This window comes from Taeniopygia guttata, chromosome 9 (genome assembly GCF_048771995.1).
Source record: "Taeniopygia guttata chromosome 9, bTaeGut7.mat, whole genome shotgun sequence".
Lineage (NCBI taxonomy): Eukaryota > Metazoa > Chordata > Aves > Passeriformes > Estrildidae > Taeniopygia > Taeniopygia guttata.
This window is the reverse complement of record NC_133034.1, coordinates 14,801,620-14,829,403: the sequence shown is the minus strand read 5'-3', so window position 1 is coordinate 14,829,403 and position 27,784 is coordinate 14,801,620. Positions and strand designations below refer to the sequence as shown.

At 46.4% G+C, this 27,784-nt stretch overlaps 1 protein-coding gene across 4 annotated transcripts in view; it reads right to left on the bottom strand.

Annotated features, from left to right (window-relative positions):
- Positions 1 to 27,784, bottom strand: part of FGF12 (fibroblast growth factor 12) — a 215,558-nt gene that overhangs the window by 82,440 nt on the left and 105,334 nt on the right. The window contains exon 1 of one of the 4 annotated variants that reach the window (XM_030280800.4): positions 13,835 to 14,745. The exons of the other annotated variants lie outside the window; for them this stretch is intronic. Within the exon in view, the coding sequence (XP_030136660.1) occupies positions 13,835 to 14,033 (199 nt within the window). The 5' untranslated portion in view covers positions 14,034 to 14,745. Of the gene's footprint in view, positions 1 to 13,834; positions 14,746 to 27,784 lie in introns of those variants that run through there. 4 annotated transcript variants of the gene reach the window in all.

Here is a 27,784-nt window from a genome sequence, read left to right as displayed (position 1 = left end):
CAGTGACCGTGGCTGTAAGTCCTCAGCAGATGCTGCACCTGGCTGGCTGTGGCTGCACCTGCAGCGAGTCACGCACGGAGCAGGTCGGAGCATCGTGAGCCCCATGCGGGATCCTGGAGGACATTCCAACTGTGTCATGCAGGTGCGGAGGTGGGAAATCCTGCTGCACACTGCTGAGCGTTTTCAGCTCCCTCAGGAGTCACTCAGTGCACAGAAGTGCACAGGCAGAGGCAAGACATTTCCCAGTGCCACAGAGTTTTCCAGTTTCTGTCATTAAACTCAGCGAAATTGTTTGGAGATGAAGGATGTGTATTCCTTGAGGAAGCCTACAAGCAGGAAGGCCTGGGCAATGCTGCCTGTAGTATCCTGAGTAACAGGCAGGAAGAGGGCAAAAAAACAGCAGAGCCAAGGGAAGTGAGTGACACAGGGGAACATTTGTGTTTATCTGGATGTCTCCTTAGTCTGCCTGCACATAGGTCCAGTCATGGTGAGTAACAACAGCTGCCCAAACATTCGGGAGCCCTGCAGCAAAGCCAGGCATCCAACCCCACCTTGCAAAGCTGCCATGAACCCCTTCAGTTTAGATGCAGCCACTTGGCTTAAGACACTGGGACATCACTCAGCCTGTGAGTAGGAGGGAGAGATGGAAACAGACTTACTGACATCAAGGTTTGCTCACGAGGTCTATGGTTTTGGGGGCACCAAACAGTCAATCCCAGCTCCCTTCCCAATGATGCAGAACAAAGACCATACCCAGCTTCAGTTTAACATGATTACAGGAACAGTGTCACCCTCCAATTACAAAGCATTCATTTGGAGAACAAGATGGCTCTGGGACAACAGGGCTGCACGGTACACTCGTGTATTTACTCATCTCAAGTGAGAATCTCCACCCAGGGCTAATAACTACACAGAAACAACCGGTGTTTCCAGGATGCATTACATGTAATAACGGGCTGTGATGGCAGGGATGGCCTCTCTGTTTGAAGGACATGCTTCCAAAAATGACATTTCCCTAACTCAGAGGGATGATGGGCTCGGGCTGATGACAGCACCCATCAGCGCAATTGCCTCCTGTCACCGTCACTGAGTCACTAGAGCAGAATGGCACCTTGTAGGCAAAAAGAGCATCCAGAGAAGTGATTTCCTTTCCTGTGCTGGCACCTGCCAGGAGGAATAGTAATTATCTCTCCAGCATGGATCACAGCTGCCTGTCTGCACCCCTCCACGACGCCTGCTTTGCTCTAACCAAGATGAGTCCCTCCAGAGAAGTCTTATTTCTCACTTGTAGAGTAGGTGGAAATGATGTGATTGCACATCTGTGGCTTTTATGCAGGCCCTCCCATATCCAGGGAATCAGCTTTACAGGGATGTTAATATGGGGTAAGGGGCAGAGAAATTAGTCATATAAAACATTGAAAATGAGGGGCGCCACATGGAATTGCTGCTACATCTCTGTGGATGGCCTTAGCACAGCCTGTGGATGTTAGAAAGTAAAGAAATCACCCTGCAGCTCACCCACTCTCTGAGATCTGGATCCCACGTGAAAGCCACCTAAGGTCAACAGCTCAAGGATAACGAGGTATGAAGCTGTGGATGAGTTTTCCCAGAAGGCAAACACCAAACTGATGTACATGACACATGAGCTACCCACTCTGCACAAACACCAAGGACAAAACAGCCATCACTGCAGGCCAAAAATGAACCAAAAGACCACTGCAGATGAAACAGTGGGACAAAAAGTGGATGAGAACTGATGGCCCACCTGCCACCAGGTATTCTGGCACAGCATTGCTGACTACTTCTGAGTAAACCTGTCTAGCTGAATGTTTTGCTGAAAAGTTCAGAGTAAGAGTAGATAAAGCTATATACAAACTCCATCTCACTAACAAAGAGAAGCCTGAAAAGAATGCAAGTTTCCATTTTTTTCTTTTGACATGACATTTTCTTTGGAAACGTAATGAAAAAAATGTTAACAGAGACAGAGATTAAATCCGAAGTTTCATTTTATGTACAATGAAATACTGCATTGAGTCTGAATCCTCTTCTCCCCAGAAACTCCTTTTATTTGACCAGAGAACTAAAAAAACCCAATTCTTCATACAGTTCACTGCCACGTTTGTCTTTGCCTCCCCCAGGATGCGGTTTATGTTGCTTTGTTGATCCAGTGTGTTTTAGCAGCAGACAAAATTTCAAAACATTTCCCTTTCAAGAGCGATTTTCTACACCTGTATTGACTTCAGCTCTGATGATAAAACCAAAGCCAGGCAGGAACAAAAGGCATACAGAAGAGATGTAAGGCTGTTCCAGAATTTATGCAGGATAAGCTTTTTCAGGTAAAGGAATTTTAAAAATTAGAAATTTAACGCAAAATAAGTTGTAGCTACAGCTCCTAAGCTGTCATTTTCAAGCAGAGTCAATGCCTTGGCTACTGAAGGTTAAAGCTTGCTCATGAGTATGGATAGCAGAGCATACAAAATGTATTATTTATTTTGAGGAACACCCTGCAATTATTCCTGACATATTGTGTAATTAGCCAAAATTACAGCATATTCACCGAGAGTGAAACAGAGGATAGCATAAATATTATGTGTGAGCCCACAGCCACTGAGCACATCTCATCTGGGCGCAGACGTGTCTCATGAACCAACCAGGCGTGGTTGTCCCTGGCCCCTGGGCTGTGCCAGCTCCTGAGCCAACACCCACAAAGGGGAAACATGGGGAGTAAAATCCTGACTTTCCCTGTGCCAGCAATGAGAACTCAAGAGCTGCATGAGGATTCAAAAAATGGGAACACCCACACTGCAGAGCTTTCAGGATGACTGAGCCCAAAGCTCATACCAGAGAAGGAAAGGTATATTCCCACATATGTTATGCCAAGAGAGTTGGAAAGGTGAGCTCGGATGACATCTGGAGAAGCTGCTTGCTTTGCTGCCTCGAGCTGACAGGAGGAGAAACTGAAAAGCAGCTATGCCATCTTTGCCGTGCTTGCAGCACCTCTTTGGCCTGCAGCTTCCCAGAGAGAAGGTTTGCTACAGAGCTACATGTCAGACCCATCCTAAGGACTTGCTTGATGGCTCAGAAATGCTGGGGAATGTTGTGGCAGTGCTCTGCCGTGTGTACAGTCACAAAGAATTTATTTTGTTCTCTTGTCTCCAAAATGCAATCTATAACTTTGTTGCTGTTTATCAGATTTCTTCCTGGCTTCCTACAGAGATGTGGTCTGGATATTAGGACATTCTACCCAGAATTTGCATAGTGGGAGGATGCAGAAAACAAGTTTAAAAACAGCCTTCTAAGGAATGCACATCTGGAATCAGCGTAGGACTGAAGCCGGACTAATCAACGATGAGGGTCCCTTTCAGCCCTGCAGCTGGGTGACCATGACTCGGTGCCATTAGCACATTCTGTATTCTGAGATTTTGACAGACTCCACAATAGAGTCCCCATCTCTCCTCACCTTGGAGTGCCCCATGCAAGGCACCTCATCACTAACAGTGCTCACACGAGCAGGGCAGACACCGTCCCTGCTGTTCAGGCCTGCCACAGTGCTGGGATTTATGCTATGCTAAGATGCTAAATCTCTTCACTTCCCCTATCAATCCAGCAGGACTGAAATACTGCAGAAACACTAAGAAGTCCCTAACACAAAAAAAACCATACTAAGGAAACAAATATCAAATTTCCCCTCTGCTCTGAACACCTAGAATAGTAAATTCATTAAAATAGAAAATGGACAAAACATACTACCAACAAGCACTGAGGAGAAATGAATCACTTCAGATGCTATGAATCTCGGGGAAGGTACCTGGTCCTACCAACATCAGCTCACAGAAGTGCCCTGGATAATCACTGGGTAACAACTCAAGGAAAATGTTGGGTCCTAGTGTCATTCTGCAAGCTTTAAATAGCCCAAAGTGATAACATCCTCTTTTGCTACAGTATTCCTCAAGCAATCTCGCAGCATTTTCCAATAAGATGAGCATGTGAAACTCCTTTATTTAACAGGTAATGAGCCTGTGATGTGGAAGAAATTAAAGCTCAAATCAATCGGGTTGTATTACAAGAATATTTTTTGTTCACTGCACTAGTGCAGCTTAGGCATTTCTGTAGCAGTCTGGAAGCATTTTTGACTTAAAATGATGCTGTTACTAAATTTCAACAAATCTTATACAACACCCAAATGCATAATGAAAATGTGCTGCTTGTGCCATTCTGAAACATTATACTTCAAAGAGCAAGATCATGCTAAAAATGGCCAAATTCCATCATATGACTCAAAGTTCTTTCCTTTTGCTTTGTGAAAACACACCTTTTTTAATCTGCATAATGATTTTAATTTTCCATTAGAGCCAAAGGTTTCCCTCAAACTAATGAAAATGCTCCAGGTGTGAGAAAGCGATCATCCACTTCATTCCATCTAAAGCTCTGTTTTAAATAAAGATGATGTTTTATTGCTCATCTCTCAGCACAAACACCTCATTTCTGGTATCAAGCAGCCCTCAAGACTCCAGTGAGACAGGCAGGTTCACCTGCCACCCAACTGCCATCTCAGAAGAGAGCTGAAATCTATGAGCTCCCTCTCCAGGGATGCATGTGCTGAGGATGACACAGTGCAGATGGAGTGAAAACAGAAAATCTGCCTCTCCAACAGGTTCCTGAACAAAGCTCCTGCTCCCCCAGCTGCCCAGGAGAGCTCAGAAAGCTCTAAAACTTCACTTGGTACTTGCTAATCATTCAAAAGCTGCTATGGGGCTGTAGCTCTAAAATCTTAGAATTTATTTAATGGAAAGTAGAATAGAAGAAGAAACAGGAAGAAAAATAGAAGAAGAAATGTTTATGGAAGCAAAGAAGGTAGGAGTGGCACAGAATGAAATTAAATGAAAACCCAAATAAATGTTTAGAAATGTTTCAGTACTGATGCTCTGTGTCTGCCAGCAGACAGAGCCCATACTGATGAGCACCACACCTGACTGTAGAAGCCAGCACAGAATTACTCCTTACACCACATGCTCTGCCAGCCCTTTTCGCCCCAGTGACAATCCCCACAAGAGCGTGGCGCTGATCACCACAGAATGACCGCAGGGACGGCTGCAGATCGATACCAGAGGCACCCAGTGACTCACCCTGGCTCCAGTTACAGGAGCTGAGCCAGAAAACCACCAGCTACGGGGCAGCTGGACCTGCCAGCATCTGATCCCTGCATCTCCTGCAGCCCAGTGGCTCCCAAGACCCCAGGGAACCTTCAGCAACCCAACCCTAAGCTGGTCGCTGGAAGCCAAAACCAGCTGTCTTTTTGCTAATTTCTACTGCTTCTCAATGTTCTGGAAAATGTGGACTGGCTTTTTGCAGCCCGGCTTCCTTTGCAGCAGACCCATCCACTTGACCTTTTGCAAACAGTTTTGCTTTGGGGGATCAATGAAATGTATTTATTTGGCAGCTGAGGCAACAGGGGTGGCAACTGCTAAGCAAAGAAACTATCTGTGCAGCCAACAAGGGAGGAGACAGCCAACTGTGCTATTCTAGATAAATATCAATTAAGTGAGTATGTTCTATTAACCCCAAGACCTCTCTTTTTTTCCTTCATTCCAATCCAAAATGCTTAAGTATCTCAAGAAAGGAACATTTAAGGGGGATTTTATCTTTATCATAACTGCAATCGGGTTTCAGCTGGAGAAGAGGCACAAGTAACAGAATTACATTGCCTCTCTGTGGTTATTTTGCCAGTTCACAGCATGTAGCTGTCCACTGGAAGTAACATATGCCCTTAACAGAGCAGGCTGCTGGAGAGAAGGTGAGACAGGAGTGCACAGAGCACTCCATAGATGCTGCTGTGGGATGTGAAAGAAGCTCTGGGCCCTACATCACTGGAGTGGTTGTACCTAGCCCTGGATCTTCACCCTCACATACAGCCCCCACCATGAGAGGCAACCAGCCATTCTGACATCTATCAATGAAGTTGCACACTCCAAAAAAGAATTACTGTGCTGAAAAGGTCCCAGGAAGAAAGACAGGGAACACAGGCAGGTGACAGCACACCTGCTCCTCTCCTTTTACCACAGCTGCCCACCTTCTGGCCAGTGAAGTGCCAGAGGTCCGCAGCTGAGGGTTCATCTTCAGGAGCACAGCAGGGCCAGCCAAGCACCATTGCAAATCGAGTTTGTTTTTGTGCTTGGTAACATTGAAGGAGGAGGGGGCACTGATGCAAGTCAGACGGGATTGCACAAAATTCCACCTCCCACACAAAACTTCAGGTACAACAGGTGCACATGCTGCCAAGACAAGAGAGGAGCTGCTACTGCTACCTCACCTATTGCTATTGAGCACAAGAGCTCAACAGTCTTCCAAACTTAGAGCTCTGCCTAGAGCTACAGAACCCCAGGCAGCACCTCCTCAGTGGGTACCCCAGCACAGAGGAACAGCCACCTCCTCATGGCAAGCCCAAAGCCACAGAGCAGATGCAGCAGCAGAGCTGCACAGACCCCTTCTGTGATGCTGCTGCTTCCAGCATTAACTTTCACCTCCCAGTGCAGCCCTCTCTGCAGGGAAAGGGCAGAGAGCAGAAATGCCCAGAGGTGCTGCATGGAGCCTCATCACACCAGCAACCAGCCACAGCTCCTCCCAGAAGACTGGAAAGGCTCAGGACTCAGGTCACCACCCTGCCTTCAGCTTCATGGCCTTGTCTCTCTGTCACCTTTAGCCAGGGCATTCTGGAATGAACACGGGACAGAAGAGGTGTTTGGCAAGTGCCAGCTTGCATCCAGGTGCATTTTGTCAGCAGCCACATAAGCTCCATCAGAGTGTCAGAAAGCCTCATTTCAGTGCTAGGAACAAGTACAGTTACTTGTCTGAGCTGCAGCGTGGGGGCTGGAAAAGCCAAAGTGAGTGGTCTGCCTGAACAGTGAATCCCACAGTCATGTTCCACAGCTCTCAAGAAACTTGCCTTCTGCTTTACCATTTTAGAAATGTGTTGTAGCTGCTATTTTCAGAGGTACTGTTAAGAAGCTGTAGCCCTACAGCCCTGTGACCATGCTGCACAAACTCAGTCTCTGCACTGACTCCCTCAAAGCACAAAACCCCTGTTCCTGCAAGCTGGATGAGAGGCACCCATGAGTGCATTCATGGCTCTCCTACAGCTTTTAACAGAGATGCAAAGTAAAACTAGCCTCCGGAAAAGCCGAGCTATTTCAGGATTCTGCTGCATGTCAGAAGAGGGTGAAGGTAAAACAGGTGTAGTAGCTCACTCCATGCTCAGAAAGGATAACACATGAACATGAAGAATCTTGTGTTAGCTGGGGAATGGAGATGAACCATGTATTAAACAGGAGAGCAGAGCACGAAGGTACTGCTCCCTGACAGACTGCAGCAAGTACAGCCCAGGCACCGAGTAGATGACTTCAGTACAGGTCTCTTCTCACAACATTTCCAAGATCAAGACACAACAATAATGCAGTCATGGCAATGACACTATGACAGACCATACGAAAATGTATCTGTATTTAATGATTAGTTCTTTGGAGCTGCTTTCTCTGACCTGTTCTTGTCTGTGTTCTTGGTCACCTTCTGCCAAGCCACGGAACTTGCAAATATGAAAGGAATGTCAATCTCTTACATGTTTTTTGCTTGATAAAATTCTTCCTTTGATTTTAATAACAAATCACAGCTTGATTTCAACTGTGCAGGAGCAGAAAAATCTCAGAAGTAATGTGCACATGACTGTTCAGAAGGACAGATCAAATGAGACAGATGGGGATGAAACAAACGCCTACCTGGCCACTGTGGTTCATGGTATTCCTTTCTGGGGAGGGAAAGGAAGGGAAGCAGATAAGCCCAACTGCATCTGCACTTGCTCCCCACCACAGTGAGACTCATGACTATGTTTGTCTCTCAAACAGCTTCATCAGTTCCCATGGCAGCTCTGCTCTCCTCATTTCCCAAGTAAAGCTGATAATTGTTTGGTTAATGGACAATTTATCTGTTAAAATATGAAGTATCTGGTCTACTGGAATTATTTCAATTTTGTGTTGAATTCAGCAAAGCAAGTAAGAAAGAAAAAAAACCTTGTCGCCATTTTGGTATTTTTTTGGAACTCAAGCTTTTGGGTTTCTGTTTCAAAGCAACATTTCATTTAGAAGAATACCTGAAAATTAAAGAAAAATACACATATCAGAATCTTCTAAATGAAATTGCACCCCTACCCCTGCCCAAAAAAAAAATCAACCCAGCAGTGTTATCAATCAACAATAAATTGATTTATATGGATCTTTTATGGTGAAGGGAAATAATCACTCACAAACCACTTTTTGCCTTGACTCTCCCATTTGGCTGGTGACGGAGGAATCAATCATTTGTATTGATCTAATGGTGAGCCTCTGCTGGCTAACAATTTTCACTGCTCTCACAAGCACAACTACCCCTGAGGCCATGGGGACAGAAGATATCCATCCCTCTCAGAGCCTGGATAACTTCCATGGATTTTCTTGGCATCAACCATATTCAGTCCAGAACTAGTACGAAGCAGCTTCCTGACTGACATGCTCGGCCACAAGCTGTGTTGGGAAGCAGGCTGGCAGCTGAGTTTTCCATGCTCTGGAGAAAGCCAGGAACCTGCAGCTCTTTTAGAGACTGAGAGCTCAGAGTTGCTATCTGACCCCCAGTAACGGAGCACAGTCATGCACCGTGACATCTGCCACATCTGGAAGTCACCAACGTGTGCGATACCACCCTCGGGAACAACTGGATAAAACGAGACCCATCAGCCGAGCTGTCATGAGCAGGAGGGAACCTCTTCCTGCCTTCTGATTATGCTGGGATTCATTAGCATGGGTGGTGCAGAAGGAGTTTACAGCACTGCCCCGACCAAGGAGGATGCATGCCCTCAGGGCTGTGCCCTTCCCTTTGGTGTTATCCAGGCTCAGGTCTGGCTGGAGACTCGGCATCCATGCAGTTATCTCAGCTAGCACTTCTAGGAGCTCTTGCTGCCAGGTGATGTCACATTTCCAGCCATTTACATTCCCGTCAGCCACTTCTTAGGTAGAGAAAACAGCAGCAAATTCTGCAGAGGAGCAGGCAGAAGAATGTGATGGACCCTCCTTGGCTGGGCACACACCCAGACATGCATGGACACACAGAAAAGAGCTGGGATCCAGATGGAATTCCTTCCTGCAGGGAGCAGCTATGCCCTGGGTAATGCAGCCAGCATTTGGACAGTAGCAACAAAGTGGACAAATTCCACAGGTTGGGCAGGTATTACAGCTGTTCTGAGATGCACCACTCCACAAAAGCAGGCAAGGACTATGAGCTAAAAAGGTGGTTTTTACCCTAAGCTTCAATCATCATTTTCACCCTGTATGAAATCAGAAAGGACTTCAGGCTTTAAGTTGGGGAATTTAACAGCTTGCCGATGACAGACTTCTCAAATGCTTTAAATGAATCTCTGAATGAACTAAGTCCTTCTATGTCCTTCAACTAAAGTTGCCCTTGTATTTTACTTATATTGCTGCAAAAATAGCTACTTTAATATATTTTAAGTTCCAAATCTCTATTTATTATTCAAAATGAGAAATATTGCAAAGAGAAAAACTGGTTTAAGTAACTCCTTTTTTCCTATGTGCAAGCCATTTCCTTCACTTTGGAAGAAGCCTTTATAATATACTTAAGGAAAAGCATCTTTCCCTGGAATAGCACAAAATATGTACCAAACAGGGAAATAAAAAGGAATTAAAAAGCCACATTTTTTTTTCCCTGGGGTGAGAAACCTGTTTGAGAATGAGCTCTGCATTCTGAGCTATAAACGTAATACCTGAGGGGACTGAGACAATGCTGCAAAGTGCCTGGCATTGCCTGACCCAAAGCTGGCTCAATTCAAACATGATTTCCCCAAGGAATAACACCCTTTCAGAAGGTTTCACTTGGATAAAACTTCTAGCAATCCCCACAGATATTGTGCCTGATGTTCTAGTCTGTTTCCCTTCATGCAAAGCTGCCAAACTGCTCAGCTTTGCTGTTCAGTGGCCATGGCATGATGGAAAGCCACCTCTAGCCCAGCTCTCTGGGGTGCACTCTGCCTGAGACGATGGCTGGTGAAGCAACAGTGACAGCTTTCACAAACAAGCTGGACCCACCAGCCCAGGCTTTTCAGACTGCTGTTAAACAGCTGAAGAAGAGACACGCTTGGATGCTTTAATTCAGACACAAAGGGGATTGAAGTACTTGGTTCAACTCTTTGTTGGCAGGGAAGTCATATGGAGAGAGCTGCTTGTCTCATCTCCTGCATTCAACTCTTGGATCTACCAGTCTCTGAGGAAGAATCCACCCCTTGAACCTGCACTGACAAGCCATGCCATACAATAATTTCTTTTGAATCCTCTATCAAGTCATTATGGTTCAGAGCAAAATATATAATTTATAGATGCACAATTGCAACAAATGACCTGTATTAACTCACAATAATGGGATTAAGCCCATGTGTCCAAATGTTCAGTTTAGTCCACAGCACTCAAGTGTCCTTATTTGGCCTATCTTAAACTAGTAAGTCATCTTGGAGCAAAACACAACCAAGAGCTCTAGAAGAACGCAGTGTGCATGTGAGACAGCTGCCTTTGCTTATTGAAAAGACAGACAAAATTAGTTCTCATTTTACAACACAGTTCCTATTGCAACCAACAAATGAGATGTTTCTGCAGTCTGTTTTCCCCAGGAGCAGATAGCTTTCATTATACAAGATATCCCTGCATGGATCTGGTTCCCCATAGCTTGCCAAAACCTCTGAGTACTCATGCCCAATATGCGAGACTCAACTGCTCCAGGGTGCAAATTCTCCCTTCCCATATGAGAGCAGGAGTATGTCACTCTCACTTCACACAGGCTGCAAAGTGGAGCACAGGGTGCCAACCAGTGCCAAGTAACTCTGCTCACCCACGTCTTTACTGACTATTTTAGCGACAGCACTGTTTGAGTCACATATTAAGACATGTATTAAACATCTTATTTAATCAATGTAAGCTCACACAGTTATTTTACAGAAGCAAAGAGCAAAGGGAACATGAACCTCCACTAGAGTTGTATCTGTGTAATGTGCAAGCTACAGCTCCACCACTGCAGCATCCCGACCTCAGTGGCAGCAGGGCCCGAAGTGTGGCGTGCTGGTCCCAGCACTGGGAATTAGGTCTCTGTGTCAGGTAACTGCTCCATAGCTGGAGCTGGGCTCACCTTCTGTAAAATGGGAAGAATCCTCTTCATTTGGTAGAGCTTGTTGAGTGCTATAGAGGAAAACCACTCTGTAAATTTGAAGTATTTTGACAGTTACTCTCCATAGTCAGAGGACAAGGTCATGTTTAAAAAGGTAAGGAGAGATCCCCTAGCACTGTATCATCTCCCAACACAACTGTACCTCTTTTGAACAAGGGTGTTTCTCTCATTCCCTTCACTGACTTGCAAACTACTGAAACAGCATATCATTAAGTACATATAATCACTGGGGTTGTGGGTCACTGCACAATGTATGCACATTTCTTTAAACCACTTTCAATTCATTTGCATGTCATTTTCTGTGAGAAACTGGATTCTGAAATAAGCAAGTTATCTGGGCACAATACCCTCCCCTGAATAAACAATGCGAGCAGAAGAATCTCTGTAGCGTGCTGCCTCCTGAGTGCCCAAGACCAGGAAATACGATGTATCAGTGAAATAAATCCCTAGTTAAAAGATGGATGCAGGGAACTAAAGCAGACCCAGTCCATAGCCTATGAAAGAAGACTTAAGATTTTTTTTCATAGCAACTTAATTCCTCTAGTTTTTTGATTTTATAAAATGAATACAGTATGGTTACAAGCAATTGACTGACAGCTCTGAGGATTGAGCAGCTCTATTTTTACAACACTGAGTAGCACTGATCCTCCTTCCAAGTCAATAAAAAGATTCCCTAAAATCACTCTCGCCTATAAGTTATCAAAAATGTTCCTCAGCATGGAAGTCCATGAAAGTTGAGGGAATTCTTAAAATTCATCAATTATTCACAGGCATTTAATGACTCCAAGGAAGCAGAATTGGACTTGTGTAGCTGGGAGCACTGGGGTAGGACCAATAGAAAGCCTTCCCAACCAAATTCTGCTGGAAGTCACTAAAACTTTCATGAGACAATCCTGAAATCTAGCTGAAGATCTACACTTCCCACCCCTTTTAATCCTTATGAGACTGCATTTAATAGAAGATTAGGATGGAGAGGAAAGAGGAATATCAAAAATTACATCAATAAGATTCCCAGTTCCCATTCTTGATCCTGCAAAGAGTGATTCTTGAGACAAAATGCCAACATTTTTTGGGCAAGAGCCGTGTTCTGGTCTTGTCTCACAGATTAACCAATATATAGGATAGTCCAGCAAGCCACCACCCATCATAACTTGAGTAGGAAAAAAATGATAGTCAATTTTCCCCCTTTGAATATTTCAAGTCACGCTATATCTTAAGTATTTTACAGCGTCTTGTAATACCTGCTTTAAAGCAGACCATTAAAGAAATGGGTTTGCACAGCCTAACCCATGCATTGAGTCTTCAAACATTTTTGTAACTAAATATGGTTCCTGCCTCACAGCCTGTGAATCTGGAGTGCTGACAGCAATCCAGAGTAAATATTCTTTCCCCTTTGTTTGACAACAGTGGCCTTCTGACAGAAGTGGCCTTCTATGGTGAGAGGCTTTGTCCCATTTCCTTCCCTTGCTCAGATGAGTCCAGGTCGTGTACATCAGTCTATAGACAAGAAGAGCAGCCTTAGCTACATCTGACACCTTGGTGGAGACTCATTACCAACAGATCTCAGCTGTGGAAAAGGGGCTTCATGAAGAGACTGATGCACAAACATAATACTAATGTTTATGGAAAACATGGGGGGTTACACAGGTTGCTGGTACATCCTGAATGGCTAAGTGAGTGAGTATCCCCCTTTTTTAACCATTATACTGAAAAACATCTGAAAAAACTACATCTTCACAGCAGCTTCTCAAACCAATCTCTTTTCTTACCTTTATGGTGACTTATAGCAGTAAAAAAAATAAAGCAAGACATAAATCTTAATTCCACTCAGAAACTATGGAGGACCTATTCTTGCCAGGTGCTGAGTTCTCATGCCTACCAAGGACAGCTGAGAGCCCAAAGCAATGCTCAGAATTGAAACTGGGTGGTGGGACTTCATCGTGGGAATGTGAGCACTAGGGTGTACACTAGGGTGAAGTTCTTCACAGGGAACCAAGGCTGAGCACACACAAGGATAAAAGTATAAAGAAAATTAAGAAGACAAAAAAGGACTATCCTAAAGAGCATTTCTAGGTCTCAAAAACTCAGTATCAGGTGTAACCATCGTGCAGCTGCCATCAAAAAAGCTTTCTAAGCTAATGAAATTAGCTTAGAAACTCTGCTCTTGAAGTAGCACTTGATGGATTTAGTAACCAAATGGCCACAATTTTAACTGATCCTCAGTTTATCGATTTCCTTGTCTCCATGCAGAAAATGATAACTATTTGAAAAACTTATCTACGAGGAAGTGGAAAAATACAATTCTGGGTGAAGCTTCGACAGATGAAACTGCTGGGCCACTCTTGCTAGAGGACCCTCTGTGCTCACCCTTCGGACAGTCGTGAAGGGATGCTGGCAGCAGGAATTGCCCACCCATCCCATCAGACCAGGGGAGCAGATCTGCCAGGACCCAGGCCAAAGTTGAGCGCGGAGCAAGCCTCGTCCGAGCCGGCAGCCGGCGGTGCCCCGGTGCAGCCATCCCGGCGGCTCCGGGGCTGCCCTCTCCGCCAAGCGTGTTCCCACGGCCCCAGCCCGCCGTACTCACCCGGTCTCCTCCTCACCGGCCTTTTCCTGCCGCTGCAGAAGCGCACTTTGCTGAAGACCCCCAGGACATGCCTCTCGCATAGGGAGCGCCCGTCCTTGCTGGGGCTGGAGCGGCGCTTGGAGGCGGACACCCGGTCGCTGTTGGACTCCCTCGCTTGCCGCTTCTGCCGGATCAGCGAGCTGGCGATAGCCGCTGCCATCGCCGCTCATGGGCCCCCCGCGCCCTCCGCTCCGGGGTGCGCCGCCCGGGCGCGCTGGGGCCGAGCCGCCGCCGCGCCCCGCGGGGACCGGGGACGGGAACGACCCCGCTAAACGCGCTGCAGCCCCGAGTCCCGGCGCCGGGGAGGGCTCAGCCGGCCAGGCGGAGCAGGGCGCCCGGGCTAACAACCATGGCTGGACGCCGGACCCCGCCGCCCATGGGTCTGTCCCCGGGGAGCGCAAATCCCGGCGCGGGCGGCCGTCGGCGAGACCCCCGGCCGGGCTGGTGGCGCCGCGTAGATCCGGGAGCGGCCGCCCCGCTGGAGAAGGTCCGCTGTGTCCAAAGGATAGAGGGACGCGGAGGCTCCGCCGGTCCCTGCGGCGCGGTGCCGCTCCGCTCCGCTCCGCCCGGGCGCAGGCGGCGGCGCTTCCTCCCTCCGGCCGCCCTCCGGCGAGGGCTGTGGGATGAGTCAGAGACCCCTCGGCCCGCGGGCAGCCCCGGCCCCGGCGCGGTGCCTCCGAGGCGCTGCGCGGCAGGGCGCGCACATGGACGCGGCTCCGCGGCCGGGCTCAGGGAGAGCCGCGCTGCATTTCTGTTCGCACTCCTCCTCTTTCTCCTCTCCCCCCCTACCCACTCTGCTCTCAGAGAGGGCGGGAGGGGAAGGAAAAAGCAGCCACGGGGAAAAGCAGCAGGCCCACCAACAAATTTAAAAGAAGGAAAAAAAAAATTAAATTCTTAAAAAAAAAAAAAAAAAAAAAAAAAAAAAAGAAGCGCCCGGCCGCGAGTGCGGGCTCACATCGCCGCAGCTCGGCGCCCCGGGCTCACAGCGCCATGGCTGGCGCAGCTTCTCCTGCCCTGCTCGCCGCCTCTGCCCCGGCACCGGCTCTCCCCGACGGCAGCAACCCACATCGTCCGGCCGACCGGGCGGCCGCCGAGCACTCGGCACCGGGGCGGCCCCGGGCCCGGCTGCCGCGGCAGGGACGGCGGCGGGAGGAGCGATGCAAGGCGGGGAGGAGGTGGAGGAGGAGAAGGGCGGGGGGGGTGCGGCTGCCACTGCTGCTGGTGCTCCGTGCGGGGCTCAGGATGCTCCGCGGTGCCGCCCGACGGCGGCGGGGCGAGGAGGAGCCGAGCCGCGCCCGCTTCCCGCCTGCATCCTCCTGCCCGAGCCGGGAGGGGGGAGGCGAGGAGAGGTGGGGGAGGCGAGGGGAGGGAGGGGCCGGGGAAGCCCCCCCGGACGCCCACGCTGCGCAGGGCTGTTGCCAAGGCGGCGGGGAGCCCCGCAGCCCCGCGGCGGCCGGGCGGGAACCGGGCTCCGGGCTCCGGGCTCAGAGAGAATTGCAGCTGCTCCCGCTCGCCCTCTTCTACGCAATCCTACGTGATCGAGGTTTGGATGAGAAATACCGCGCAGGCAAAGCGAGGCCATTGCAGCTCCGCGGCGGCTCTGCCGCTCCGCCCGGGCAGAGCTGCCGGCAGCCGGGCTTCCCCGGGACCGCAGCCCTCCCGGCGGAGCCGCTGCCACTCGTGCAGCCGCCCCGACTGTCTGCCTGGCCGCTGCTGACAACGCCCGAGCGCCCAGCCTCGGCAGCCGAGCGTGTCGGTGGCTTTCCCTGCTTCTCCGAGGCAGCAGAGAGAAGGGACAGTCCCGAGGGCGGCTCTGCCGGGGGCCGGTTCCTCGGCCGCGGAGCGAGCGGGCGGCTCCGGCGGCGGTGAGCACTGCTGGGCTGCCCCCGGCCACAGCGGCCCCACGACACACCGCCATCAGCAGGTGCTGGGCAGGCTCCCGCATATCTCCTGCCACAAAACCGCACGGAAAAAAACTGAAGGTGGAGATACATCTTTGGTTATCTAGAGAAGTGACTGCTGCTGCTGCACAAGGACGGTGCTCTCCAGATTTCAGGTTCAAGGAACAGGTAGCGATGGTAGCTACCAGGTTAGTTAGGAGAGGAGCAGACACATCGGGGAGCGCACAGGCGTCGGGGTGGAGGGAGAGGGGATCTCGGCTGGGGAGGAAGGACATGCTACACTGGCGAGTAACAATGGCAGGACAGGATTAAGCCAGTCCTGAAGGTGTACGGATGATGCATGTTTCCAGCTGACAAGAGCATTTTAGACCAGTTGGTGACACTCCCTAGGAATTACCAGATTTAGCAAAATAATCTTTTTAACTACTTCACTTCTAAGTTCTAAAAATTTTCTGAATTCTTCACCTCTAGACTTCATCTCTAAATTATTTTACTGTATTGGGGAAAAAAGACAACTGGCCAACAATGTCCATAACTAAACTCTGGCATTACTTCCTGATTTTTACTCTTAGTCTCTATGCATACCAAAACAAGGTGGAATCAGGTTCTCCAGGCTGTTGCTCTCTTTTTAACTACTGCCAACTTTTTTGTTCAGATTTCACCATCCCAATCAATAAAGATTTTTTTTCCCTTTCCTGTAGCTAAAATGCTTCCGATTTTAATTTTCTCTATCGGATTATTTCACTTGACATCAAAGAATTATTGCAGTACAAGGTACAGGCATGGCCTCAAGAAAGCTGTTTGCAATCAGAGAATCACTGTCTGAAATGCCAGTGAATTATCCAAAGCTTCATCTTCAAAAGATGTGAGCATATCTTCATATCTTCTCAAGAAAGAGATTTTTTTCCATCTATATATAAAGATACTTTTTTTGCTGATGAAAAAGTGCCAGTTTATCCACCCCATATTACATAAGTTCCAGTTATTTTGACGTGCGACAAATTTGTTTTGTTGTGTAGCTGTAAACTTGGAGCAGCAGCTCTGCGCCTAAAAATGATCCTAATCAGTGATAAAGTCAGTCACAGTATGTTTTTTCCTGATGATTAGTGGATCTGAAAAGAGAGTTGCTGCAACTCTTAGGAAGAAAGGCTTCTCCCAGGTCTTTCCTGCTTCTGCAGTGACTGAATTAAATTAAGCCAAAGCTTGTGAAACTGAATGTAGTGTTGCATTTGCCAACATGCAGGTCTGCCTTTATCTGTAGATGGCCAAGGAGTCCGTCCACAGGGTTTGGTTCTGAACATGGGCACAGTGCCATGAGCTCCTGGTGACATAACTGACACGTACATCTGCATGGGTCAAATCATGCCCCAACTTCACAAAACTCTGAAGAGCCCAAGCTTTTATAAACACCAAGGAAGCTCAGAGTGGTCTTGAGCTGGAGAATGGAATGCCAATCTCATCATGCTCATTCTCACCAGTGAAACATAACCTTTGGTGAGCTGCCAAGTGAAAAAGAAAAGTCTCCATGTGCTTTCATCTCTAACAGTGAAAGTTCTCTCCTTCAACTTCCATTTGGGGAAACAGGGCTCAAAACATCTTCCATTTTCATCTGTATCAGCCACTCCTCTTTGAGGGTTGTGCAGCCTACACTGTTCCAAACCACCTAGCCTCTCTGAGAGGCTGCCTTCCTCATTACTACCACTGGAAGCTGAATTGTTTGAGCAAACTGGGCCAATATGGCATTTTTCCTTAAGGAACATAATTTTAAAGCATATTTTAATATAAAATAATATCTATATTATATAGTTATGAAGGCAATTTTTCTGACATGCCCCTTCTCTCCGGGCTTCTTCCTCACTTTAGTACCAGTCTGCAAAGCTGCACAGTGCACCCTATGAAAAACAGAATGCAAGAGTAGCACCAACTCATAAAATAACCAAGACAGACTGTTTTGATGACATTGGAAAGACATGCCAGTGCTCCTCCTGCAGTATGTGGAGAAAGACCCCATCTGGCACAGAGGAGCAGGCAGAGGGTCAGACTCCACGTGGCAGCTGAAGGATCAGACCCACTGTGCTCACTAAATATCCCTACCCCAAACATACAGAAGCCTCTGCATGACCAATATCAATATTTCAAGACACTACCATTTTTGAGGTTTCACTCTCTTGATAAATAAACTCATCTGTCCTTAGTGCTGAGGTTTAAAATGAAGGCCTGGCTGAATTTCAGGGCTTTGGTGACTTGAGCAGAGAAGAGATCTAGAATTGCATTCCCTTACCTTCCTAAACAGAATGATCTATCTAGGTCAAAACGGAGGTTATTGGCATCTTTCCTTAGTGAAGTGCAATAATTCCCGCAGGGTTGCTAACAGAATATCCTGTTTATTTTTCATAGAGCCTTCAAAAGCCATGGGCTGTGTTCTGTAGATTCAGTCATTAGGCATATCTCTGCTTTACTAATTCTGTACATATAGAGCTAACGACAGATACAAATATATGCAGGATTTTTACTATTTTATCTGCAGAGCTACTGAAAATGCATACATGAAAATTAAGGAAGAGATTTACATTTAATACCACTTTAAAATGTGTGTGCACATTGCTGTAGTTGAATGGGAAAAAAAAAAGAAAGGATCCCATCTCTGGCCAATAATTATGAATGGCCTAGTTCACCATTTTACAGCAGCATAGCAACAAATCTCTTCCAATAGGAAGGCACTGTTGAGTTTGGAAGTCTGCATGCAGACACCTCTTAAGATTTGTACCAAATTTCCATTCTGTGTAAATTACATCTAAAATGTGCATTGCCAGGGCTGCTTCTTAAGCAGAATTAAGCCCATATCCATGTTTTATTAACTTTATTCTTTACAAGGTAGCCCCTTGTTGCATGTTTAGCATAATTAAAATTCATGCAGCTTTGGCATTCCCCAGTCTCTCTGCGTGGGCGGACTTTTTGGAAAAAAAACATGCCTGGGTAACCCGATAAAAGAAAAGACAAGACCTTACTGCATTTTGCTGGGTTTCTGTGCAGGGTAATTTTGTTTACAATGCATGAGTTTGTATCTATGTTTGGATGCCTAATAAGAATTCACATGGCCACTTTAAATATGCTATTCAGGGAGAGAGATCTGGCCCTTAAACAGCAGCAGAGTACAAGAACTGGCCGGTTTTCTGGGCTGTTCTCACTCAGCTGGGCTTAGAGCTGACTTGGCCTTTTAATAAACACAAAAAAGCCTGCATCACCTGATTGCTATATTGAAATAATTCATTTAATGGGCCCTTCACTCCCCTTTTTGCCTTCAAAGATTCAATTAAATAAAATTTGCAACTCATCACAAGAAGTATTTATTAGTTTAGCTGCTGTCTTTCGATCCAGCTCCAGCCTGGGGAGAAGTTGAGCCTGTCTAGATGTTAAAGCAAAGGGCAGGTACACAGCTGGCAGACTGTAGAATGAAACCACCACTGCAAAAAGCAGGCCACAAGCAGTACCAACACAACAAAACCAGCTGCAGCCAAGAAAAAGAAATAATTCTACTAGGATTTTATGCATTCACATTTTTTTTTTCCTTTTTAAGAGAAGGTTTTCTAGCAGAAGCTTTTATTTGTCCTTGTAGACTGCTCACCTATATGAGGTGGAGGCAGGGCAACACAAGAAGGGTTCACCTGACTGAAGAGAACTGTGGGTGTCTAGAAGTGAAGTGTTATGAAGCATTTTTCTTCAAGAAGCCTCCTGTATGAATGGACTTTTGTCTCCAGGGTTCTGGAAGCACCTGCTGGAATCATTTCCCTGAAATGAAGCCTGAAAAGTAGCAGGGAACATCTCAAAGTGTTGCCACATATAAAGACCTCCCTGCAGATAGGTCAGTGCCTGTCCCACATGCCAGAGCCAGACCTGGGGCTTGTTCAAGGTGGGCTCATTGCAAATCTGTTTTTATCACCTCAGCCCAAGAGTCCTGTTCATCAGCCATTCTGTCATTGCCTTCCCCAATGGGATCAGGACATGAAAAGCTGCTGTCCTTGCAGTGATACTCTCCATTTGTGGCTTCCTAAGCGGCAGGAGTCCAAGAGAAAGGGCCTGCAAACACCTCCCCAGTGACAGCTCCCTCACAGCACCTCAGTCCTAAGGGCAGTGCAAGAACAAGGCCTTGCTGAAGGATCTCCCATCAAGGAGTAAAGAGAGGATGGACACTGTGCTTGCAGGTCACCTTGTGCAGGGCAGAGCCAAGAGCCCACCCTTGCTGAGCCATTGGCACACACACAGCCAGCTGCTCCAGGCTTAAAAACCCACCCACGCATCTGGAAAGAAAACTCAAGTATCTTCTTGCCTGTACTAGAGAATTTAAAAGACAGGACAGACAGCTTCCCCTCTTCCTTTCTTCCTCCCTCTACCTCCTCTTCCTCACTGGGTTTCTCCCAACACCCAGCAACTCCCTGCATCCACTTCCTTAGGGATTTTTCACCTATGGCTACCTGTCAAATAGCCTTAATCCACAGGAACCCAGAAGAGAAAAGAAAGCATAGACTTGAGAATTTCACTTCAGGTCATACATCTGCATTCACGGTGTGTTAGAAAAATACCACATCCCTTGTGCTTTTAATGCAGAGCAGAAGCTTGAAGTGAAATAGGGGAATAGCCACCACTGAACAGCCCCAGTTGTGAGCCTGAGGCTGAATACACACACATCATGCTCCTCTGTCTAGACCAGAGTCTCAATCCTTCAGATAACAGTGCTTTTAGGAACAAGACAATTCCCACTCTTCTCCCTAGGAGAGGTCAGCCATCCCCTTGTTCTCTTTACATCCTATTTGAAGACAACCTGTGGCCAATTTTGGCCTATAGTTTCAATGATGCCAGAGATGCCCAGGTCTCATGGACACTGAACCTGGTTGTGACTGGATTTCAAGGTCACCTGCATGAAGGTGGTGTGATCTGGGTAGAGAGAGGGGAGTGAAACCCCACAGTGCAGCTCCAGGCCAGGGCCCCCAAGACCCTGGGCTTAGGTCTGAGGCGCTGCCCAAACTTTTCCTTCTCCCTGGGAAGAAGAAAAACTCCTCATGTTGTAACCATGCAGCCAGACACCAATTTCAACCAAAACCATTTTCAAGTGTGTCAGGAAAAGTCTTTAAATTTAAAGTTTCCATCAAGTTGCCTTTGCTGAAAGTCAAAGAGATCATTCCTGATTAGATCTTGGTGGATACAAACCAACCCGATTATGTGATTGAGAATGATAAAAAGGAGGGAGGGAGAGCAAAACCCCTATTGTACTCCTCCAGCAGGGCTGTGGGACCATCTGCTCCACAGCAGGTCAAGGCTTGGAGACTGAAGACATCCACCTCCTTATTGCACCTTTGTAGCACTGGCATAGGTCAAGAGGGAGAGGAAGGGCCAGAAGCTGTCAAGAGAAATATCAAACTTCCTCCAGACCTGTAAATCTGTCTGTCTGCACATAATGGATTCTGACAGACCTAAAGAAGCCATGGAAAGTTCCCTAAACCCAAACTTTGCTTGTACCTTCATCCAGCCTCCAAATCCAGAAGCCCAGGATTTGCATCATGAGCTAGGTCAAATCTCAAATCCTGTTGGGTCAGCAGAGCAATGCCTCACTGGGGCAGCCCACTGCTCTGCCACTCAGCAAAGTGTCCTTCCAGTTTGCAGAGCTTGAAAGAAAAGCAGCAACTCTGGCAAGACCTGGTACTCCCACTGCCATCCAGCTCTGCAGTCCAGGAGTGCTGGGACGTTAATCCTGCCCTAAGGATGCCTCTGAAGTTACATGTATTCAGATTGCATCTTACTTAACAAAACCTGCTTCTTTCTCCTGCATACAAGAGCAAATTCAACACTAAAAGTAAATATGAGATTACGGCTGTCATGCAGCCAGGACAAGGTTTGAAGACTCTGATGACCTAAAGTGCTGGGTGAAAAGGATCTGGGTGAATGCATTGCTTCCCACACAAAACCCTGGCTTACAAGCACACCTCTTGCTATTTGCATTGTAATTGATTTCCCTCTCCAGCAATAAATCAACTCCTCTATCTCTCCAGCAAAATGAAATCCCATGTCCTCTTTCCCTAGAATCTGAGAGCTGCTGCAATCCAGACACCAATATAGATATCAGTGGTCTGGAAGGAAATCTAAGTTTGCCAAGCATAAAAAGACTAATGCAGTAGTAATTAATGATCGCAGTAAGTCTGGTGAAGAGAATAAACTGAACTGACACGGAAACTGAGTTCATAGAAACAAGTTTCTTTTTAACACATCCAGATCAAATCTCTGGGGATTAATTGTGCTGTCTGTATTACTTCAAGACTGGGCAATTTTTTTTTCCTCAGAAAGCAGTGACTCTGGGAATTGGGAGCCATGAGAGAGATACAGCTAAGAGGAGCTTTCTGCACAGAACTGCAGCTAGGAGAGCCCAAGCCCATGCAGACACAGATGGAGCAATAGGGAGCAAAATGAGCAATACTCATTTTACCAAATTTGTAGAAATACATTTGTACCAGTGCAGCAAACACCAGTATCACAAGTCACGAAGTCTGGTTACCACACTTCAGAAGTGGCAGAACAAAGATGATCTGAGGACTATGAAGAATATGGATATAGTAATTCATCTACAGGGATTCACATGGGGCCACTCTTGAAAACGCTCTTGGTACTTGCCTGTGTTTAGCCTGTTAATGCTGTGGCTACTAATGGTTTGGTGTTGCTGAAAATATGGCCACAAAAGACAAATGGTTGAGAGCCTCGGTATCCAAGAAAATGACAGAGAAAACTTAGCCCTGACTGATAAATCTCTCACATTTTTGAAAGGAGGGACTGTCTCAATTCAGCAAAGTCAGAGTGAAATCTGGAGGCTGTAAGTCAAGGCAAGGCTCATGTTTATTGTTAATATCAAAGGTAATTCATCAAGAGAACAACATGGCAAGAGTTGTGATGGATTTGCTATCATTTCACCCTAAGAGCCAACCTCTTTCAAAAATAGACGAGCTGATATCACAGTGCACAGGGTACAAGGGACCCTGGAGAAGTCACCCATGTACTGAGCCAGCAGTACCTTCATCATCACTGACAAGGCTTGTCTGATGGTCCGATCTCTGCTCAGGCACCTGCAGCACTGTAAATGCCAGAGCTCCCTTAGGAATGCGGCTCTGTACCACCGCCAGCTGACAAGCCTACTTCTAACATCTAGTCCAAATCCCACTTAGCTACAAGTTTCTTGCCCTGTTGATTATGCCTGCCACACAGAACTAACTGGGCTTGCTTGGTGCAGTCCTGATTTGAGTTATGGTGGAGACCAGACTCGTAATCACAACTGGTCTCTTCTGCCTGGCTTCTGACACTCACCCAGTGTTGGTCGGTATTGGAGCTAAGATGAACAGAAATCTACGCTGCAGAAAACCTTGCATTCAAAGTTGTGTTTCTTCCCTAGGTGAAATGAAAATGAGACGTTTTGGAGCTCACTAAGAAATGCCAGAAGAGAGGAAAGCACTGTTCAGACCAAGTCTCTGCTTTTGCAGTAGGCAGAGCAGTGGCATGAAACTTGACATTGAAATCCCTGCGCAACACGCTCGTCTGAAATGGCCATTTCCTTTCTCCCTTGCATGGTTTTGACAAAGTGATATTTTTCAAGGGAAAAAAGCACCTCTACTGATTGCTTGGCTACTCCTTGTTGATGCATCCATCACAGCCTCCCAGCCTGTATGTACCACTCACACGTGTCTCCGACATGAATTACAGTTCCTGCCTTTTCTGCTCTCAGACTGCTAAACTCCTAAGTGCCTAAAACAGAAGATGCAATAGCTGTTCTGACCACTTTCTATGGCTCTTCTAGGGCTTTGCAAGAACAGCTTTTGGACATGGGCAGCCCCTTTTCCTTGAATCCTTTATTCATGGCCCCTCTACAGCTTCTATCTTGGACAAGGAATTCCTGTACAGTGTGATTTCTTTCTTCCTCTCTGGCCATGTTTGCCTGCCCTCCCCCTTCACATGCACATTCCTTTTCTCACTTCAGGGACAGAGTTAGTGTCCCTTTGGTCTCCATCACAAACAGGAAAACATATTCCGCTAAAGGGCTGCTGGAGCCAGCTACAAACAGGTCACTGATTGGACCTGGTGTCTGGAGACTACCCCAGTAAAACAGAGAGAGCAATGCCTTCTGTGAGTCATGGAGAAACAGGCAACAGACCCTGCTTACTCATATAGTTATGATCTAAAGCATTCCTTCTTGAATGCTGCTGGGTCCTACAGGATGAGAGGACAGGATCCCCTGAGCTTCCCTTTCTACTCCCACAAAGAGGGCTGCAAAGTTGGAAATTCTGACCTCCCACCACCCCATGAGCAACATCAGTTGTCTGCTGTGGCACCCAGCAAAATGCCTATGGCTTATCCTTGCCACCTGCCTCCAGAGCTTTTACAGGAGCCCATGGGCACTCCTGCCCCAGCACAGGGGAAAGGGGCAGCCTCCAATAATGAGAGGAGCTGGCAAAGCAGCCAGCAAGACAAGATATGCTGTAGAACTGCCAAGTGTTGTCAGATTTAGGGTAGCTCACAATAAGAGTTTTCATCTTTCATTATGATTGAATGCTCCTGCTCTAGCCTGTTGGAAAGACCATCTCCTGAGATGCTATGGGCTCACTGAAGCTCATGCAAGGTAGTATAAACCAGGGGACAGGGTATTAGCATTTTCTTTTGGCAGACGCTTATACGTAAGACCAGATGTGCTTGGCAATTAGAAAATGCACACGTATGGGGGTGAGGAGCCTGAATTAAAAGCCACTTAAGTGGATACTTGAGTAATTATTGGCAGGCTTCTGAAGAGACATTTTTGTCAGTAATTAAGGAGAAGAAGGCTTTGTGCTGGGTACAGGTAGCAATATGGCAACAGAGATCCTTAGCACTCCATGGAGAGATGACCAGCTGTCCATCAGCTGCAGAAGCATGTTGGGACTTCCTGCCCAAAAAGCATCCTTCAGTCTTGAAAGAGGGCTGGAGAAGCAAATGGGTTGAAATCCTAATATTCTTACAGTCTCAGATTTTCTGCACCAGGGAAAAGGAGGCACAAAATTATTTTCATGGAACTGGTTATTCCTGAGGTAGCTCTTCTTCTGCAGAGTTAGGCCCCACCGGTGTTTCTGTCTTCCAGAGGCTCTATTTCAGTTTCAGAGGGTCTGTATTCCTGGGCAACCTCCCCATACAAAGGAAGTAAAGCAAAACATTCTGGGCAGTTCCAGCCTGGAAGAGAGTTGACTTATGCTTGACTTATGTACAGGGTTGTAAGGATGCTCTCCCTCCCCTAACTCATTTTCATAAGCCTGATGCAAGCTTTGTCACTCATTTGCTTGGCTTTGGGAGCCTTTCTGTTTGCTAAAGAATGCAAATAATACATGTTCCTTCTCAATGTTAAGAGGCAAATCTATTATTTCTTCAGTCCATTACAGTAGATACTTCTAGAAACTCAAATACTAAACTAGATACTTCTAGTAGCTCTAATACCCACTTCAGCCCACCTCAAATGTTGTAAAATGTGGGGTGCAAGAAGGTGCCCTCAGATGAAAAAACTGCTTTGACAGGGCAGTGACTCAGAGCTACTTTTAAGTCTGCACTGATGAAGTCGGGCACTTAGGAAATTAGGTGTGTAGATCTGTAGCTACCAGGGCAGTGTCTGTCTCCTCATTACAGATGCAGGTAAAGGAGCTTGAAGACAGCAGCAGTAAAAGGAGCATATGCAACACAAACATGTCCTTGTGAAAGAGCATAATTCATGGACACTTCATTACCTTCAATAACTTTAAGGTCCTTGCTTATTCATCAGCAAGTCTTAGCTGTCATGAGCCAAAAAACACCCCGTGAGCTGGGATTATCAAAGTCTACATAAATGAAGCAAACTTCCAGATCTCACAGGGATCTCCCCATAAGCTCCACCATCCACCCCTTACACTACCACTGCCCTGTGTGGGGTGTGTGAGAGACCCCTGTGCAGCAGGCACCAGCTCTCACCCCAGTTAAACACGCCAGACTGACTCCTGCAAAGTTCGTCTTGACAAAAAACAGTTGACATAAGGAGGCAGACACCAGGCACTTGTTCTAGAAAAGGATACATGCTACTCCCAGCCTTATTGTTATTTGCACATGGATAGCTCCAGCATTTATTGCAATTCTCTCACTTTTCTTCTTTGACTCCTGGCACAATGTAGGGTCTGAAAAGTCTTTCTTTTTTTTATTTATTTAATAATTTGATATGGACTCTGTCAGCTTAAATTTGACCCAGCTTTGCAATTTTATGGGGAAAATAAAAATTGAAAAAAAAATTAAAGAATTCATAAACCCTTGATCAAACAGGAAATATGCCCACAATATTGTGCAGCTTCAATGAAAGCTTTTCTTCTTAAAACAAAGGATGCTCCCTTGTGTTGTTTGAAACCCTGGCACTAGAGCAATTAAGAAAGTGAAACTGCCTACAAACTAAAGCAGAATGCACATGTTTCATAGATCTTCATTGCCCAGGCAGAAAGAAATGTAAACAGGGCATAAATAACAGCAGTCAGAGGACAGGTAAGCTGAAGGACAATGCTGGCACAAGAGGAAATGGGTAGAAACTGGCCAAGAATAAATTAGGCTAGAAATTAGACATAGTTTCTAGCAGTCAGAGGAGTAAGACTTCCAACAGGTCCACTGGGCGCATTGCTACTCTCATTCTGCTCCTTCTGTTCCAAGGAGGCTTTTTGTACACATTTGTGAAAAATTTATGTGACACAGCCTACAATAACATGAGCCAAGAGACCCTTTTTCTGATCTGTAGCACTAATACTTTCCATCTTTCAAAAAATCTAGTTTTAATACTCTAAAAATGGGGAGACATTTGATGTGCATTCAGTAGGGTGTTTTATTTAACCTTTGCTAATTGATCCATCTTAAAATATATCTATACTAATAGCCTTGCACATTTAATTGATGAATTGAAGTAAGCAACAACAATTATTGAGTGTTTTTTATTTAGTGGTATCATTAAATAAAGTGAAAGCAAATAAGATCCTATAAAATACAAATGGTCTTATCTAAGAGTTGTTAGGGATGCAGTGACAGGAGTGCATTCAGTTAAGAGCTTATATTGTTACCATCATTCAGACATCAGCTCCAAAGCTTATCTAATTTGGAAGCCACTCCTGCAGACTTTGCTATTGACTGGTGCAGCCTGCAGAGACACCACTCTCCACAAACTCATTCCAGAATAGGGAAGATGTCAGCTCCCACTTGTGGGGTCCCCTGGCCAGCTGGTACCCACATCTGTCTGCACAGATTTTTTCTGCTTGCTGGATAATTTGAAGGATACCCAGCATCATCTGGGAGAGGAGGATTCTGTTACCAGGGTGAGTTAGGAACAGATGTACCCTCAGCTCTTCACCCCACATGTCCCCTGACCAGCATGGCTGGTGTCTCGACTTAGCTACTACTCAGCCAAAGTGAAACATATGCTTATGCCCGTAATTTCTGCACCGAACTGCCATAGTGCCAGTTAATGTTGTTCAGAAATGAATTGCTGCTGCATAATGTACAGAACAACAAATTCGCATTAGCTACATATCACAAATCAGATAATTACCAACCAAGATATCTGTATGCGTGTTCAACCTCTTACACGATGTAATAGGACACTATCAAAAAAGAGCTCACATTACAATGACAGTTTTGGCTTCTAGCACTTTGGCTTTTATTGTAAAAAAAAATTCTAATTTTCTGATTTTTATCTGCTCCTCCCCCCTGCTCCTAGTGGCGTAGGAATTATGATTATGCCAGCTCTAAAACTAGACTGCCTGTTTTTAAAGCAGTCTTTCTGCTTGATTCACAAGCACAGCACTGAAGCATTTGAGACACAAATACTGCAGATCACCTTCAATGCCAAGAGAAAGCACCAGCCCGACCAACTTCTCTTTGACTGCCCCCAGACCACGGGGGACCGCAGGTGCGTACCCTCCTCCCCACACTGCAGGAAATCAGGGTGATGATACTGCTT